Source organism: Protopterus annectens, chromosome 4.part0 (genome assembly GCF_019279795.1).
Source record: "Protopterus annectens isolate FY-2018-M chromosome 4.part0, PAN1.0, whole genome shotgun sequence".
Classification (NCBI taxonomy): Eukaryota; Metazoa; Chordata; order Ceratodontiformes; family Protopteridae; genus Protopterus; species Protopterus annectens.
In genome coordinates this window covers 236,591,706-236,610,146 of record NC_056733.1, presented here as the reverse complement: position 1 = coordinate 236,610,146, position 18,441 = coordinate 236,591,706, and the positions used below count along the sequence as shown (strand labels likewise).

Below are 18,441 nucleotides of genomic sequence, written 5' to 3'. Positions count from 1 at the left end.
TTTTCATTGCCGAATTTGGGATGCTGTCTGCCAGATAACTTGTATTTTTCACAATATATTCTTTTCTGATGTTTGAGATTAATAGGTCCCTTCTCATCAGATTTCTGTTTAGATTTTTTTGGACTTAATGTTTCTGTTTTCCCTTTGACATAGTAACAGTTCACAGGAATAAGCAGTGTGTGTCATGTTTCCTTAGACACAAGTGTCAAGCATGAATAATAGCTTGCATTGCATGGTGTTTCATCAGCCTGTAGTAAGTTGTCAGACTGAAAAGGGATTATTCATTGATCATCTGTTTGGTATTTCAGATACAGAGAGCAGCTCTCCTTGGCATCTGCAAGAGAAAGAATTCTGGAACAGGCAAAAGTGCAAGCAGAGCTGGACTGGCAAAGTCGATGTGATGCTGCAGAAAGAACTCAGTATGAAAAATCAGAGCAGCTTATTGAGCAACTGACTGTAGCGAGAGACCAGGTTGGTTCTGCTAAAACAAGGATGGGTACAGTTACCATCACCATTTATTACATTTTGGGCTTAGAGTCAGACACATTTTTAAACCACTTTATTTCAGTACTTAGTCGATACTTGGGCAGTGTCAGTGTTGGCATATTTTAAGGCAGTATTTCAGTATTGCTGAGACTGACTGCATGAGCTCAACAGATGGCAATAATAGCTCTGGCATTATTTAAGTTAGTCTGTTAATTTATCAATGAGACTAACATGGTTAAAGTTTTAAGACTGTATCCACACACAGCTAGGACTATAATAATTTACACCACTCCCTGTGCAGTGCTGTGACTGGCACAGCTTAAGGCATTATATGTGCAAAACTGGAATTGCCATATTTTAAGGAAATACATCAGTGATGGGACATGCCCAGTTTAAGCCACAGCATCCGCAAATTGCAGGGACAGGCACAGTTTAAGGGACTTGTATATGCACTTTGCTGGAAATGGTACATTTTAAGGAACTATATCTGTTGAAGAACTGGTACATTTGGGTCAGTTTATGTTTGTAGTATTGGGGACGCACCATTTAAGGCACTGTGTCAGCATTTCTGGGACTGGGATATTTTAAAGAACTATATGTGTTGGAAATTACAGCTTGAACTGCTGCACTTTAAGGCTCTGAAGCTGCACAATATTGGGTCTAACAGTCATTTAAGTGTCACAGCATCCATGATGGGACTGGCACATTTTAAGGCACTGTATCTATGCATGGTTGGAACTGTCCCAGTTTAAGATATTTTATCTTTGCACTTGTTTGAACATGGCACAATTTTAGGTACTGTATGCTTTCACTGTTTGGGCAAGCACAGCTTAAGGCTATGTGTCTTTGCTCTTTAAGTAATGTTACAGTTGCAGTGTAGGGATTGGCACCATTTGAGGCATGGCGTGTATGTACTGATGTGTTTCACTGTTGCAGTCATTACATTTGGGTAATCTGCTGGCAAGTTGTCCTCAGTCGGCCTGAATAACAAAGTCTTGGGTCTTGCGTCGGTTGCTGTCTCCTCTTCCATGACGTCAGGTCGTCAGGGGTATAAAACATGCAGCTGACGCCATTTTAATCAGTCTTTCTTGCTGTGCGGTGCCCGAAGCAGAAGCAGTTCGCAAGTGCCGGTCTTCAAATTAAAGCTAAGTACCCCATTGGGCAAACTTTTTCTTGCTCCTTACCGATGTCAGTAAAAGTTAATAATTGCATTACTTGTGGGAAGCAAATACCTCATAAGGATTTTCATTTGTACTGTATTCCTTGCCTAGGCCCTGATCACAACGTGCCTTGCTGTCGGTTTTGTGCTAAATTTAATCAATGCACTATTAAGCGTTGGTATATTTTTGCTTCTAAATATTTTGGTTCAAGATTTAACTACCCTGAAATGTCGTCGGTTAGCAATCCAACTACCGGAGTTCATAAAAAATGAAAGGAAAAAGACAGAGACAGACTGTCGAGGTCCAAAACTGATGATGAAGCTTCTCCTAAGCCAATCGCTGGTTCGCTGATACTCAGTGAGGCGCTTTCGCACTGCGACTTTTGAGTCGCAGGCCTCTACCGAGACCCATTCGGAGTCCGGTATGCCGCGAGATTCGCAAAGTATTGAACCCGCGGATATCTCCCTTGGATGGGTCCGGAGCTGCTGAGTAGGCACCAGCTTCTGAGGGTGTTTTCAGGCCTCAACATTTTTACATTAAACAGATGTCAGCAACAAAAACAAGGTCAAAAACAACTTCTATGTCTAAAAACACTGATGCATGAGCCACGTGCTCAGACCCCTATGCCTAAAGAACAGATCAAAATGGCTGTGTATTTAATTACTTTGATCAGGGGTTCCCAAACGCCCCCCCCCCCCCCCCCCCCCACTAAGAGGCCTGGGCAAGGCACTGACTATGAATCTTCAGATCAGGTTTCCATTTCTTCTGATTCCTCTTCTGATCAGGAATTTTCTATTCCACCCTATGAGGATTCTGATGCAGAGGAATCCATCCCATCTGCATCTCCTCCTGAGGATTACTCTTTTGGAGAGACTTTGCATACTTTAAGGGAACATTTTCACTGGGAGAGTCAGGACTTCTCTGAATCAAAAAAAGAGGCATAGGGATTTCCTTCTTCTTCCTCAGCATAAGCCTTTGGCAATGCCACCTGTATTAGACATTGTTGATGATGTGTTTTCGGAATCAAGCATGGCTCCTGATTCCCTGCCTCCAGCTCCTAGTACGCCAGAAAGATATTACAGGGCTCCTGACTCACACAAATTTCTTTTCAAAAATCCTGCTGCTGATCCTGAAACTATTTCTCAGGGTCCCAAGGGTGTTTAGGCTTCTACAGCCAAAAATCCTACCCCTTCTGATAGAGATTCCAGGACGCTGGATAGATGGGGTAAGAAGGTTTATACGTCTGCAACCTTGGTAATCAGGGCTTTAAACTGCCAGTTTCATATGCTTAAATATCAACAGCATGTTATGGGCTTACTGAAACAGAAAATTATGTTGATTTCTGATTGTGTGGAAAATAAAGAGTTACAGGATTTATTGCATTCAGCAGAACAGGTTGGAAAGCATACTTTCCAATGTGGTTTTGATTCCTTGGAGGCCTCTTGTAGGACCACCGTTACTGGATCTGTGATTAGAAGGCATGCCTGGCTCAAGGAGCAAAATCTGCCTGATCATGTTTAAGCTAAATTGTTGGATGCCCCTTTGCAACATGATACTCTGTTTGGTAATAAGGCAGAAGAGGTTTTAAAGAAAATGGAAGACAAAGCTAAATCTATGCAAACTGTAAAAGATTTCTTGCAAGTGCAGCCACCCAGGTTCAGTAGACACTGGCCTACTAAAAATTGGTCCTTTCCTGTGTCCAACAGAGCCACTCAGGGCAAACCCAGGCGCTCAAAAGGCTCTAGATATCAATCACAGGGTTCTTACAGGTCAAAGCAATGGGGTGCCTCCACCTCCAAATCTGGAGGAAACAAAGCACAACCCTACAGTAAGCAGTCTCAATGTACCAGAAAAGGACAAGGATTTTATTCAAGACTTTTCCTGGTACCCAGAAAAGACAATTCATGGCATCCAATACTGGACTTATCGATTCTAAACATGTTCCTGGACATTCCAAAATTCAAAATGCTGACTTTTCAACAGCTACTGCCTATGCTAGGCAAGAATGCTTGGTTAGTAACTCTAGACTTAAAAGAGGTATACCTGCATATGCCAGTAAGGGAATCATGCAGAAGATACCTCCGCTTTAAAGCAGGTTTTTTGCTTTACCAATTCTCTGCACTTCCCTTTGGCTTATCTGCTGCGCCCAGGGTCTTTACAAAGTGCCTGGCACCAGTAATTGCATTCTGCAGACAAAGAAACATTCAAATCTATCCTTATCTGGACAACTGTCTCATTCAAGCAGAGGACAAGTACACTCTACTTCAACATCTGGTGTTTGTAAAAAGGCTTCTAGCATGCCTAGGGTACACCATAAATGAAAAGAAATCACAACTGGTACCCTCTCAAATAATTACTTTCCTGGGTGCAAGCTTGAATACAACTGCCCAGATGGCTTACCTCATGCCAGACAAACAAAGGCAATTGACAATATATTTCAAACAAATGGCAACAAAAACCCAGTTATCTGCAAGACAAATTCTGCAGGCTTTGGGGTTCATGGCATCCTGCATTCTACTAATTCCATATGCGAGACTGCATATGAGGAGACTTCAGTGGTACCTAAAAAGTTTATGGAGTCAACATTGTCACAGCCTGGAAACAATGATTCCTCTCATTCCCTGCCTACAACAGAAGTTTCTTTGGTGGGCAGAGACATGTCACCAAAACAAGGGACTGTCATTCACTCTACCCCCTGCCACCCAAACCCTAACTACAGACGCCTCAGACTATGCTTGGGGGGCCCACCTGGCAGGGAGATGCATTCAGGGCAAATGGAGCCCAAACCAACTGCAGCTGCATATCAACCAGAAAGAAATGCTAGCTGTTCAGTATGCTCTAACAGCCTTCAAGGACTTACTTCCTCCAGGACAATTACTGATAAAGACGGACAACACCACAGTTATGTGGTACATAAACAAGCAGGGGGGTACACATTCCTACCCCCCTTTGCAGACTAGCCATGGCCTTGTGGAACACAGCCTTGACTTACCGAATACATCTTCAAGCTCAATTCCTGCCAGGAAAGCAAAATACTCTGGCTGACGACCTAAGCAGAAATCTTATGGATCCGCACGAATGGAAACTGGATCCACAAATCTTCAGCATGTTAACACAGAAATGGGGGAGCCCAGACATAGATCTATTTGCCTCTCCCCAAAACTATCAGTTGGACAAATTCTGCACACGAACTCATCACAAAAAAGCATGGAAAGTGGATGCTCTATCCTTCAGCTGGAAAAAAACTATCAGTCTATGCCTTTCCCCCTCTGCCTCTACTCTCCAAGGTCTTACTAAAAGTCAGACAGGAAAAAACAAAAATGATCCTAATTGCTCTGGACTGGCCTCGCCAGCACTGGTACCCAGTTCTAAGGAATATGTCACACCTTCCTCCGTGGTACTTGCCTCAAACACCTCATCTACTGTCTCAGCAGAACTATCAAATTCTGCACACTCGGCTCCAAACTCTGAATCTTGTATCATGGCTAATCAACTAATTATTCAAACCACATCTCTCAGTAAATCTGTGATGGATGTCATTTTGGAAGCCAGAAGTCCTAGTACTACAAAATCTTATGCTGATAAATGGAAGAGGTTCTGTGCTTGGAACCAAGCACAAGGAATAGACACAGCAAAGCCCAATATTCCTCAGATTTTACAATACTTTACTGAAATGCATGACAAGGACCTATCTTTTTCTTCAGTAAAAATCCATGCCTCTGCCATCTCGGCTCATCACAACACATAGCCTCCTCTCTTTTCTCATCCACTGCTTAAACAGTATCTCAGAGGGGCCAAAAACTTAAGGCCTCCTAGGAGAGCACCAACTCCTGCATGAGACCTCAATTTTGTGCTGGAAAAACTCACCCTGCCTCCTTTTGAACCAGCAGCTACTGCGGATATAAAATTTCTGTCTTGGAAGACAGCTTTTCTTTTGGCAGTCACTTCAGCAAGAATGGTTTCAGAACTACAGGCTCTCATAGCAGTCGAGCCTTTCATCATATTTTACCTGGACAGGATGGCCCTCAGGACCAATCCTTCTTTTATGCCTAAGGTGGTAGCCAGTGTGGCTCTTAACCAGACCATTCACTTGCCAACATTTTTCCAAATCCGCAGAACAAGGAGAAGGGGATTCTGCATTCATTGGATGTACACAGACAACTAAGATTCTACTTCAACAGGACAAAATCTATAAGAAAGTCTGAGCAACCTTTGCTGCAGGATCAGAGGGGAAGGCTATATCAAAGCAGATTATTTCCAAATGGATAAGCCACTGCATTCGTTTCTGCTATTTGCACCATGATAAACCTGTGCCCAAGGGAATCGGATTCCATTCCACCAGGGCTACCTCTACTTCAGCAGCTTTTCTCAGAGGGGTCCCAACCAGAGACATTCTAGAAGCTGCTACTTGGAGCTCTGTTCATACCTTCACAAAGCATTATAATTTACCTCTCTTCTCTAAATCCAGGGCAGGCTTTGCCACTGCAGTCCTGCAGGGCCTTATAGCTGCTCCTAATGCTGTTTAGTTCCATCCTGCCATCCATAGCTTTGGGATTCTACCCAAATGTAATGACTGCAACAGTGAAACACGAAGAACATAGTACAGTTGTGTACACTTACCATAAACGTAGATCGAGTGTATTCACTGTTGCAGTCCAGGTTACCCACCCGCCATCCCCCATTCTATACCTTTTCTTTCCTTCACTATACTCAAAAGCCTTTGTGGTGTATTTGCTTTTAGTTGAAGGTAAATTTTATGTTTCTAAGGTGCATTTATATATTTACAGTTTATTTATATTTATATTTTTGCTCCCCATTTGGGGGGCACCTGACATCTGGGGCAAGAAAAACTGATTAAAATGGCGTCGGCTGCATGTTTTATACCCCTGACGTCATGGAAGAGGAGACAGCAACTGACGCAGGACCCAAGACTTTGTTATTCAGGCCGACTGAGGGCAACCTGCCAGCAGATTACCCAAATGTAATGACTGCAACAGTGAATACACTCGCACATCTATATTTATGGTAAGTGTACACAACTGTACTTTTTGATGGCACAGTTTAAGACACTGTATCTTTGCTCTGCTGGGACTGAGGCAGTTTAAGTCATGTTTTTACACTGTTGAAATTGCCACCATTTAAGAAACCCTATGTTTGCATTGTAGGGCTGGCATAGTTTGTCATTATATCATTGCACTTTTGGGACTGGCACAGTGTAAGGCATTTTATCTGTGGACTTGGGGCATGGCCCAACTTAGACACTTTGTAGTATTTGCACTGTTAAGACTAGCACAGTTTAATGCACTGCTACGGTTGGTGCAGTGTAAGGCACTGTATATGTACATTGCTTAGACTGACACAGTGTAAGACACTGTAGAGAGTGGCATAATGCATTATATATTTGCAGTATAAGGACAGACACAACTTGAGATAGAATATCCTTGCACTGTTGGGACTGGCATAGTTTAAGGTACTGTGTCTTTGCACTGTTGGAGTATGACACAGTTTAAGACACTATACCTGACCACTGTAGGAACTAACACAGTGTCACTGCACTGTCAGTCCTGATGTAGTAAAGGGCACTGTGTCTTTGCACTTATGGGATTTGCATTATCTAAGGTACTTTATCTTTGTAGTGTTGGGATAGGCCCCATTTATGGTACTGTTGGGAATGGCACAGTTATAAGGCATTGTGTCTGCAGTGTTGGGACTGGTACTGGTACTGTTTAAGGCATCTTTTGGTGCTAGGTACTGCCCAGTTTAAGTACTGTATGCGCACCTTTGGGACTGGCACAGTTTAAGGTACTGTATGTGTGCACTGTTGAGAATAGAATAATTTAAGGAACTATAACTTTGCACTGTGGAGGCAGATACATTTTAAGGAAGTGTATTTGTTCTCTGTTGAGACTGGCATGGTTTAAGGTACTGTCCTTGCTATGTGGGTTCTGGTACATGTGAAGGCACACATCTTTGCACTGTAGGGACTGGTACAAGTTAAAAAATTCTGACTTTGCACTACTATGTCTAGCACAGTTTGAGGCAATGTGTCTTTGCACTACTGGGAATGGCATAATTTGAGGCAGAGTATCTTTGCACTGCTGGGTCTAGAACAGTTTAAGGTAGTCTGTATTTGCACTGTTGAGGCTGGCTGTGTGTGTGTACATTGTTCCAGGTGCCAACCCTTTGAGTGCTAGAGATGTGGCACTGTGGAAAGGGGGACCTGGATATGTATTTTCTAAGAATGTCCAAAACTGCAAGGGTTTAAATGGGAGTTGCACAGATGTTAAATAACTTATTTGGGAGAGAGATTAACTTGAAACACATTCTATAACTTTGGAATTAAGATGAGCACCACACGTTTGATATTATCAGTATTTGTTAACTTTGATAATGGTGCTGGCTAAGATAATGCTAACAAACAACTGAAAAATGGGAAATTAATTAGGAATAGAGAAATTAATGAAGTTGGTAGAGGAAGCAGCAGAGGAGGTAAAGCTGAGATGAGTGAAAAGACAGAAATACCTGAGTAAATGGACACTGTGGTTTTATTATGTGAACAAAACACAGCAGGGATTTGTGATTAAACCTGCACTTGTAACCCAATGTGATAACAAGGAGTAGAAGGATAAGACCTGGTTCATGCTCCTGTCAGATAGGTCTTATAAGAGAAATACTACAATTATAAACATTTGATAGTGGGCCCTGTATCAGCAGTAGTATGGTATAAGTGATTAAAAGTACAGATCCAATGTTAATCATTTGTGGGGCTTATGGGACATGTCTTTTTTGATGATATGCACACCTTGTACTTCTGGAGTTATTAACAAAGTCTGGTTAAAAACTAATAATGGTATGAACGTTCCCGTTTCCTAGCATTATGAGTATGTGTTGACCTAGAACAACATTAAATGTATTGTGGTAAAAGAGAACACTCAAAGAAAAACTGTATATAATATTTGCAACATAAAATATATATAAACGCATACATGCAAGGACTTAGATATGTGTGTGTGTAAATATATATATATATATATATATATATATATATATATATATATATATATATGTGTGTATATATATATATATATATATATATATATATATATATATATATATACACACACACACACACACACACACACACACACACACACACACATATACACACACACAAGCACACAACCATAGTGTGGCATCTTTTGCCAAACAAGATACTTAACTAAGATTGAATCGTGACACATTCTTGTAAAAATGTAAATAGTTCTTTATTTTTTTCTTTTATGTTAGAAAATATGAATAACATTGTTACTGTTTAATGAAGAAAGAAACCTCTGTATGTTATGCAGAGAGGATCTAACAGGATTGTTTATCAAGTATCAATTATTCATTTGTATGGTGCATGAAAGCAGGGCTTCAACTCAACAGTCATTGAGAAGTTCACCTTTGTGTACAGAGGGGATCTTTGCATGGCACATGGGTTCTGGTGGGTTTACATAACCAAGAAGAAGACATCTTGTAAGGCTTTGGAGAGCCTGAATATTTTCTTTCAGGGAATTCAGACCATGCAGCCTGAGTGTATCTTGGTAAGAGAAAGCCTGGTAATGGTAGAAAGTAGGGAGTAGTAGTAAATACTGGAACAAAGAAGCCACTGACCTGGGAACGATATACCAGGACAGGTATAGCAGTGGACAACATAGAGGGTCCTGTATGGCAGCTGCCTAAATAACAAGCTAAAAATATCTATTGCAAAGCAGGAAATGAAAAGAAAAAAGTAAAAAGCCATGTAATTGTTTTTGTTTTTGGAAATAATTTGTTTTTATTATTATACTGCTTGTCTGAATGCCACAAAAGAAAATAAAAAAAACTTAAATTCTAACAGAAATTCAATGCAAAAAAAAAAAGAAGGGAAAGAAGCAGTACCTGAGAAGAACCACATGGCTAACCTGGAAGTAGTAGACCAGATGGCAGAAATCATTAAATGAATAGCAGAACTCATTGGTAGGAAAAATAGATCACAGGTATCAGAAGTCATTGAAGGAATGGAGCAACTCATTGGAAGGAAAAATAGATGAAATGTGCTCAGTTCAGCATTAGTGGAGCAGATGAAAAATATATCATATCAAATAATGAAAGGATTGATGTCCTGAATAAGCAGTTTGATAATTTTTGATGAATTTCTGGACATCAGCAATGGAAATAAAAGAAACGCCGACTGAAAGTGAAATAGTGCAAGAAGAGCAAAACAGAAACCCATGGAACTAGAAGATAGATCGGAAAGAGTAAACCTGAGATTTTTCCGCCATTCCAGAAAGATTGGAGGAATCCAACTCCATTTCATGAAGGAATAGATAAATGGATGGACATGCCATAGCGAAAACTATGGAATGAAAGAGCACACTGTGGATATGTACCAACTCTTGCTGAAAAAGAAGTAGCCAAGATAAATAGAAAAGAAGAAAATGTAACAAAAAGAAAGTTTATTAAATAGAATGTGGCAGAATGAAAAGGACCTCAAAAAGATTTTTTTAAAACATGACTACTCTGGCGCTATAAGACAAAATGGAAAACATTCATGCCAGTTATAAGGAAATGAAGAGAAGCTGAACAGCAATTTTTAAAATATTTTTTCATCTTTTATTGAAGCACAACAAGCCCTGGTGGAGGAACTTAAAAAAAAAAAAAAGGCGGCTGAGCAGAATGGAAGGACTCATCGAGTAGAGGGTGGGTCTTCATACCAGCCTTGCAGTAGTAGAATTGCTCTTTACAATGCATCTGAGCATCCAAGTGCTCCGGATTATGTGGAATGCTCTGCATTTAATGACGAGCGAAGCCACTGTTCCGCACTGAACAGCAGCGGCTCTGCTACACACATTCTGATTGGTTTGTGTACCGCAATTACTGCCAATCGGCATTGCGGCACATAAACCAATAAACCAATGCATAGCTCTGCTGCCCTTCCACATGACACAGCGTTAGCTATGCTTCACAGTTTTTGATTGGCTCGTTCACCGCATTTACAGTCAGTCGCGAAAGTGGTATACGTGCCAGTCAAGTAACACTTCACGGGAGGACGGGAGCCAATGTGAGCTCCCCAATGCAGGCCAATCATGTTCCGGGAAGCCGTTTCACACCAAAATAATGGCTTGAAAAAGGCTTCCAGAAAGCAGTGATCTTCCAATAACAACAGCAGAAGACCCGGAATAAGGAAGAAGCGCGGCTGGGGATTGAAGACATCGGGAGTCAGGACTCAAGTGCCAGAAGAAGAATCAGCAGCTGAAGGGACTTCAGGAACATGACCATTGCTTTGGTGGTTCCAGGAGGATCAAGACCATCAGTAGAAGTCTGAGGTTTTGTTTTGCTGCCTGCCTGCCTGCCTGCTGGACAACCGGGGCAGATTTTCGTGTACTGTGTGGGGTCTGTGGATTGTATTGAGCTGGTAGGGACAAGTTCGTAGAGGTAAGTGTTTTTTATAAATGTAGCTGCAGCCAGGACATTCAGAAAGAATTCAATCACAGATCTTTCCTTTGAGCTGTATTGTTTTGCAGATATTTAAATGAATTGTTTTTAAAGGAAGATTGCCTGCATACAACATGCATTATATAATTTGAGGCATTAAAGTAAAAGTTTTTTGTCACTGTTTCCACTAAAAGTATTTTTGTCAGTGTTTCCATTAAGGGTCCAGAGCAGGAGTGAGCAAAAAGAAAAGTTAATATATTGAAATATTAACTGATTGTGTTATGTTATAATCATTACAGCCTAGGTATCTCTGTAGTGAAAGCTTACTGATGCTACTGGACATCAGATATTGCTTGGTCATATTTGTTTTAAGAATTCCAAAACCATGCTGAATATAGGGTATTTGGAGATTTTGTTTTAAAGCTGATGTGATATTTGACCTCTATTTAGTGCAGCTAAAAATATTTAGTATTATTTGTGTACTATTTATATGTATTCTAACACAGGTCATATTTCTGTAAATATCTCAGAAATCAAGTGATATTGATATAACTACTTATCCTCCTTTTATTTATTCATTTATTTTCAGTTTGGTTACCGGGGAAATCCACTGGGTCAAGAAGTGCCCATTTTCAGTGGAGGCCCAGGGAGAAAAGCTCCATGAACAGTATAATACAATATAGGTTACAAAAATGCAAATAAAGGTTGCAAAGTGAAATACCATACAATATAGGTTGCAAAAAACAAATAAAGGTTACAAAGTGAAATAAGAGTAGGGTACATACATTCAAGAGATGCAGAGTGTAAAGTACATTATGAGACAGTTTAACAACTTGACAACAGATTTTTTTTTTTGAAACAATATTTATATGCTCGGAGTCAATTAAAGTCTGCTAGTTCTGGATCTTTTGAGAAATAAGAACAAGTATGAGAGTATAGTGGAGTGGGGGTAAGGAGAGCTTAGTGGGGAGTCCCTAGAATTTAAGTGGGGTGAAAGCAGGAGCATTTCCATTTGGAAGATAGGTGAAGAAAAAGTTGAGTTTTGAAGGATTCAGTGTTGGGTATAGTCCTAAGTGAAGGAGGCAGAGAGTTCCATTGTTTACCTAGAGAAAAGGAGAGTAAAAGCTGGCCAGCGGGTCGTTTGGGTTTAAGAATGGAGATTAGGTTTTGGTGTTCAGATCTCAGTGATCTGTTAGGGATGTATGGAGGAAGGATGTCCTTTAAGGCTGGGCATTTATCAGGGGAGAATATTAGTTTGTGAGCGGTGGTTAGTTGTAGATAGTCTAGGTGGTTAGGGAGTTCTAACCAGTTCAGAGAGTGAAGGCTGAGGCAGTGGTGAGTTGATGTTTTGGATTTGGTGGCAAATTTAGAGATCTTATTATACCAAGCTTCGAGCTTAGAGGTGTTGGTAACAGACAAATTGGTTAGAAGAGGGGCTCCATGTAGAAGGGAAGGTAGGAGGTAGGTGGTTGCCAGGGTATGCCTAGTGGAGTATGAAAGAAAGTGGTTGTTCCTATATAGCATACCTAGCTTTTGGTGGGTTTTCCTAAGGTTTTGTTGTATGTGAAGATCAAATTTGAGGTGTTCGTCAATGGTGATGCCAAGGAGTTTTGCAGAGGGGACCACTTCAATGGCAGTGTTAAGTTTGGCTTAGAACATTGAAAGTGTTTTTGTCCAAAGAGGAAACCTTGGAGGGGAGAAAAATTAGTATTTTGGATTTATTGGAGTTGAGAGAAAGGTGGTTTTGGTGCATCCATTTCTCTGTAGTGGTAAAGGCTTATTGGGTTTTGGTCAGTAGTTCAGGAAATTTGGGGCAGAGCAGACCAAGGTAGAGTCATCAGCGTATTGGATGACTGTGGTGTCAGGAATGAAGGTGTGAAGGTTATTTATAAAGATGTTGAAAAGCATGGGTCCAAGGATGGATCCCTGAGGAACGCCAGTAGGTGTAGGCAAAAGGGAAGAGAAGGAGTTCTTCCATTTGACTGCTTGAGATCTATCAGATAGGTAACTGGAGAAACAGGATAGAGTATTTGGGGAGAGATTGAGATTAGCCAGATGATGAAGAAGGTGTGTGTGGGAAATGGTGTCAAAGGCTTTTGAAAGATCTAGCAGAACTGTGGATACAATGAGTCCAGAGTCTCGTGCTTGATTGACAGTTTCTAGGAAGGATAGTAGGGCAGTTATGGTACTGTGGCCAGGGCGGAAGCCATGCTGGGTGGGTGTTAGGAGGTGATTTTGAATTAGATAGGGTAAAAGTTGGTGGTGGACACATTTTTCTAGAATTTTAGATATTGGAGAGAGTAGGGCGATGGGGCAGAAGTTAGAAATAGTGGTGTTTTTGCCTCCTTTGTGAAGAGATAGAATGTAGGCTGAACGCCAAAGTTTTGGTACGTATGACTCATTTAAGGATCTATTAATCAGAATACTAATTGGGAGAGCGATACCTTCAGCTGCATGTTTGAGGAAGGAAGAGGGAATGTTGTCAGGGGCATTAGATCATGGCTTTAGCTTGGAGAGAAGCTTTTTTATAAAAGTGGTGGAAACAGGTTTGAGATGGAAATTGAGAGGATTGTTGTTTGGGTTGTTGGGTGAAGTGAAAAGGGAGTTAGGTGGGTTGTTAGGGAGTGTTTTGGTTAGCTTAGCTATGGCTTCAGTAAAGAAGGTATTGAAGTGGGAGCTCAGTTCATTGCCGGATAGATTAGAGTCAGGGCAAGGGTTGTTTTGAGATCCGGGATGAAGAAGGGAATTGACTGTTTTCCAGAATTGTTTTGGATTTTTATTGTTATTGGACTGAAGTTTATTACAGTATTTTTTTTTGTCTTTGGTAATAAGTTTTTTTACTTGGTTGCGGAGTTGGGTATATAGGAGTAAGGTAGAGGACAGTTTATTTTTCTGGTAGAGCTTCCAGGATTTGTCTCTGTGACGCATAATTTGTTTAGTTTCTTTGGTCAGCCATGGTGTGGAATTAGTTTTGATACGCTTATTTCTTAGGGGGGCTAGGGAGTTAGAGTTAAAATGCTCAACAGCATTGTCAAGTGGGAGGGTATTTAGAGGTTGCCAGTTAATTTGTTTAAAGATGTTAGAGAAAATGTCCTTTGAAAGTTGACAGGTGTATGAAGAAAATGCTGCTGGCAGTATGTGTTGCTTGAATGGTTACTGAGATCACAAGCTGTGTTTATTTTGACTTATAAAATCTAGTTTAAGACCAGGAATAAAATGAATGCAACCTTTGCAAAGATTATTTTGTGATGAATAGTTTTCCATTTACAGTTTTCAAGTAACACGTATGGTTCTAGAGATGAACTTTTGATCTGATATTGTTAATCCTCGTTCATTCCTTACGTATGGGGTATCGGTTCCGAGCTTGGAACTGAACCGGCCATTTTCCAAGCTCGCGTCAGCTTCAAACTCTCGAGCTAAACTCTTACCCACAATTCCCCTCTCCCTGTTACCTCAGATTTCGTTTGCCGCTTTGCCATCCGGTCGTGTCAAGCTACTTCTCTTGAGCTAAGTACAGTCAATTGTTTAATTGCTTTACAAATTACGTTTCTGTCAGAAAAGTTGATATTTTATTGTCTCTTGCCCTATCTTATCTAGCGTTCATAATTTCATCAGGTTTTTTTGTCCTTTACTTACCCTTTTTACCACAAGGTATTTTCTTCTTACCATCATTGGTAATCCCTTTCCTTTCTTTTCATACCTTCGGGTACTCTCTTGTACCATTGTTGGTACTTTTCCATTTGTTAATATGGCAGATACAAAGGGTAGTCCGGGGTTTAAGCGGTGTTCTGATTGTGGACATAAACTGCCTACTTCTGATGCACACTCTTTATGTGTTTATTGTTTGGGAGCTTCCCATTTATCTGTTGAACCACCTTGATCTATATGTGAAAACTTTTCCAATAGAACTTTGTTAGAAAGGAAAAATAAGCTGATACTGAAGGAACTTCTAAAATCTCCCTTTTCAGAAGCTATTTCTGGGTCAGAGGTCTCAACCCCCCCCCCCTAAAGCCCATAAGAAAATGGATGTTTCTACTAAGGCTAAATCCTTGCCTTCGTCCCCAGCTGGGGACTCTCACCGACCAAAATCTAAAAAGGCTAAAGTTTCGGCTCCGGAGCTCTCTCAGTCAGCCCCAACACTTTCGGTGCCCAGACCTTCGGCACCAAGGCCTTCGGCTCCATTAGTGATTTCGGCTCCATGCTCTCCTGCAGCCTTCTACATATCGGCACCGAGGGGCTCCTCGGTTCAGACCTTTACCACTGTATCGGCACCGACCATTCAGTTGGCGCAGACCTTGACCGCGTCGGCTCCGAGATCTTCCTTGGAACTAAGGGCCTTTATTACTGACTCCAGTTTTGTTGGTTCCAATTTCGGCACCGACAACCACTTCGGCACCGATCCCTGTGTCTGTGCAGACAATGACATTGGCACCAATGATGACTTTGGTGCAGACTACAGTAGTTCAGTCTTTCTCGGCACCGTTGTCCTCAGTGCGATCAGATGAGATGGGCACCGAGTCTGCCTCTTTTGTGGACAGGCCTGTTTCTCCCTCAGTCTCTGTGAGGTCCACTAGAAGTCTTTCTGAACATGATGTGTTGCGGCTTGTGGACCAGGCATTCTTGGCCAGAGGTATTCCACCCCCCAGGAACTGTCCTTCCTTGGGAGGTGATCACCCATCTCCAAAGACACCTTCTTATTCTTCTCCTTCATTGCCTTTGAAGTCCATAGATATAGTACAGTCGTCCCCTTCTGCGGTTCCCTTTATGGATCTCACTAAGGAACCGCAGTTGCCTTCGTGGCAGGAAAGTTTTGCTACGACTCAGGATGTCAGCTGTGATATGCATAGCTTGCTGCTCCACAGCCATCCAGGGACTCCATGTCGGCAGGCTGAGCTACTGAGGGGAGGAGTGCTCCCTGTCCTTGACATACACTCCTCTCCGAGTGGACCAGCCTTCCAACTGATGGAGAAGGCTTTTGCTGCTGCTGGCGATACCAGACTGTGTCTATACCTCCACCCTCCTCTGGTACACTGGTTTCACAAGTCGCACCTAGCAGACACCGGGTGCAAGGGCCTCAGGACATATTTCCTCAGGAATCCCCTTTTCCATTGTCTTCCCCAGCCTCTCCCTGAGAAGGTCTGTCGGACAAGGTGTGGTATGAATTATAGCCTGGTAATGCAGGGGTGCTCTCTGGAGCTTTGAACCAGGTCTCTGTCACTGCACAGATGTCAATGTTCTCCATTTTAAGGAGTGCCTTGAGTGAGTGCATTTTGAGGTTTAGACTTCTAGCATTGAGTAGCATTATCCTCAGATTTTGCTTGCTTGTACTTGTTACAGTGGTGAATTTGTCATTTGAACCTTGCCTAAAAAAGGCACTATAGGGGTGGCAAGAGCCTTCGCCAGTATCCGGAATCCCATGGCGACAGGTGCAGGCCATCTCTCGCAAAGCAGCGTGGTCTGTCGATCATGTCATCCCAGGCAGACAGATACTGGATTCCCTTAGAATGACACCAGAAGCTTAGCCAATTGTTAAAGTCAATCATTTTGTCCTTGTACTGTGGAGTCATTCTGGGTGATGGCAGGATGCTACTCAGGGCTAGGGTCATACCGGCCTGGGCTACAAGATCAGAGAGCTCTTCCATGTCTCTTTTCATGTAGTTCAGGGAGGTACGTCTCAGGTCATTCACACCAACATGGACAATGACAGAGTCATATTTGTACCTGTTGTGGAGTGACCTGAGTGTGTGCGTTATGTGGCGGATCCTGGCACCTGACAGGCAGCTGACAGTAACTTTTTCCTTGTTTAGCCTGGTGAGTGGAACATCAGTGTGCCTGACTATAGAGTTACCTATGACTAGAGTGTTGGGTACATTATGCCTTATGGGCTGTAGTTGAGTGGCACACTGAGTATGTGGACTGTGTGTCATTTGGGTTGTGTTGGGGGGTGGAGGTTGCTTGCATTTCTGCTTTGGAGGTCTCTGTTGTTTGGGTAGATTAGTACAGAGAGCCTCCACGAATGTAGGTGTGTGTTTTGTGGTTCTGTGTGTGTGTTTTGGTGGTGTAGGTTTTGAGGGACTATGTGATGAGTGTGGTGCAAGTGTTTACCTTCTCCTCTTGACTGTCTAGGCCTGTGTTTGGTAAAGAGAGCTTTGCTTCCAGTTTGGTTATATAAGTGCAGCTCTCACAGGTCGTAGTGTTGGGTGGTAGGAGGAGAGGGTTGTCTGTGTACATGAGGCAATTGCTGCATTGTCCCAAGATGCCCATATTCATCAGGTAGACAGGAGAAAACACCGGGAGCTGACCTTTAGACATGCCTGAATAGGTGCTTATTTATTAAGTACTAAAAACTGTTTTCCTCTAGACAAGTGAGGAAAGTTGAGTGCTGTAGTAATTTGTAACTTATTTAGTGCTTACAATGAGTTCTGAACAAGTGCTGAGATCAAAGAAACAGATGAGTGCTAAACCTAAAAAGCAGGCTAGTTGCAAGGAAAATTTTGAAAAACAGGCTTTATGGCGCCAGGAATAGTTTAACCCCAGTTAAGTGGGGGGGGGGGCTTAGGAGCTCACAAACAGTCCTGGACACAGCAAATCCGTATCTGACCTGCCACAGGAAAGGGGGGAAGCAAGCTTAGAATTTTTTTTTCCAGTAAAGTGGAAATGGAGAAAGCTGGAACAGAAGTTAATTCAACGTTAAGAATCTGAGTGGGTTGGCCTTCACAAATGTTCTCTATTAGACTGAGTGAACTAATGACACTAGACTGGGAGGAGTGTCACAGATCAAATATACAGTATGGGCGGGCAACTGCAAAGCCACCAATTATAAGAACACACAACACTAGGGAGGGTGGGTGAGTGGGAAAAAATTACAGTTCCTAGCTGTAGCCACTAAATGAAAGTTTTAAACAGATCAAGGAGCAGACTAGAGAATGCTTTTAACAGACAAAAATGCACAGAAAACTTTGGATAGAGCAATCACAAACAGAAAATACAACTCTCAGTATGAAAAAGCAGTTTACAGTTAAGTAATGTTAAAACAGTTTAAAACTGTACATAAATGCAGTGAAAGAATAAAAAAAGCTTTATAACAGTGCAAAAATATAGTAGATCAACTGTATAGCACAATTATAAGCATTTCAGAAGTGCAATTCAGTGAAATAAGTGTAAGAAATAACTTAGCCTGCTCTTGGAATCTTAAGGAATTTCCACTTATGCAATGCAATCCAGAGCCTGACAATACAAGCAGAGCCTTTATAAGACACAGGATTTATATAGCAGTAAGAATGGAAGAGTTGGGAAGATCAGATTACTCCTCAGCCCCTGCTATTACCCAATCACTCGT

The 18,441-nt window shown here is 41.8% G+C and overlaps 1 protein-coding gene across 1 annotated transcript in view; it reads left to right on the top strand.

Moving 5' to 3' along the window:
- The window catches only part of CCDC57 (coiled-coil domain containing 57), a 3,049,962-nt gene that overhangs the window by 1,251,680 nt on the left and 1,779,841 nt on the right, over positions 1-18,441 (top strand). The window contains exon 8 of the mRNA XM_044069731.1: positions 309-471. Within this exon, the coding sequence (XP_043925666.1) occupies positions 309-471 (163 nt within the window). The remainder of the gene's footprint in view (positions 1-308; positions 472-18,441) is intronic.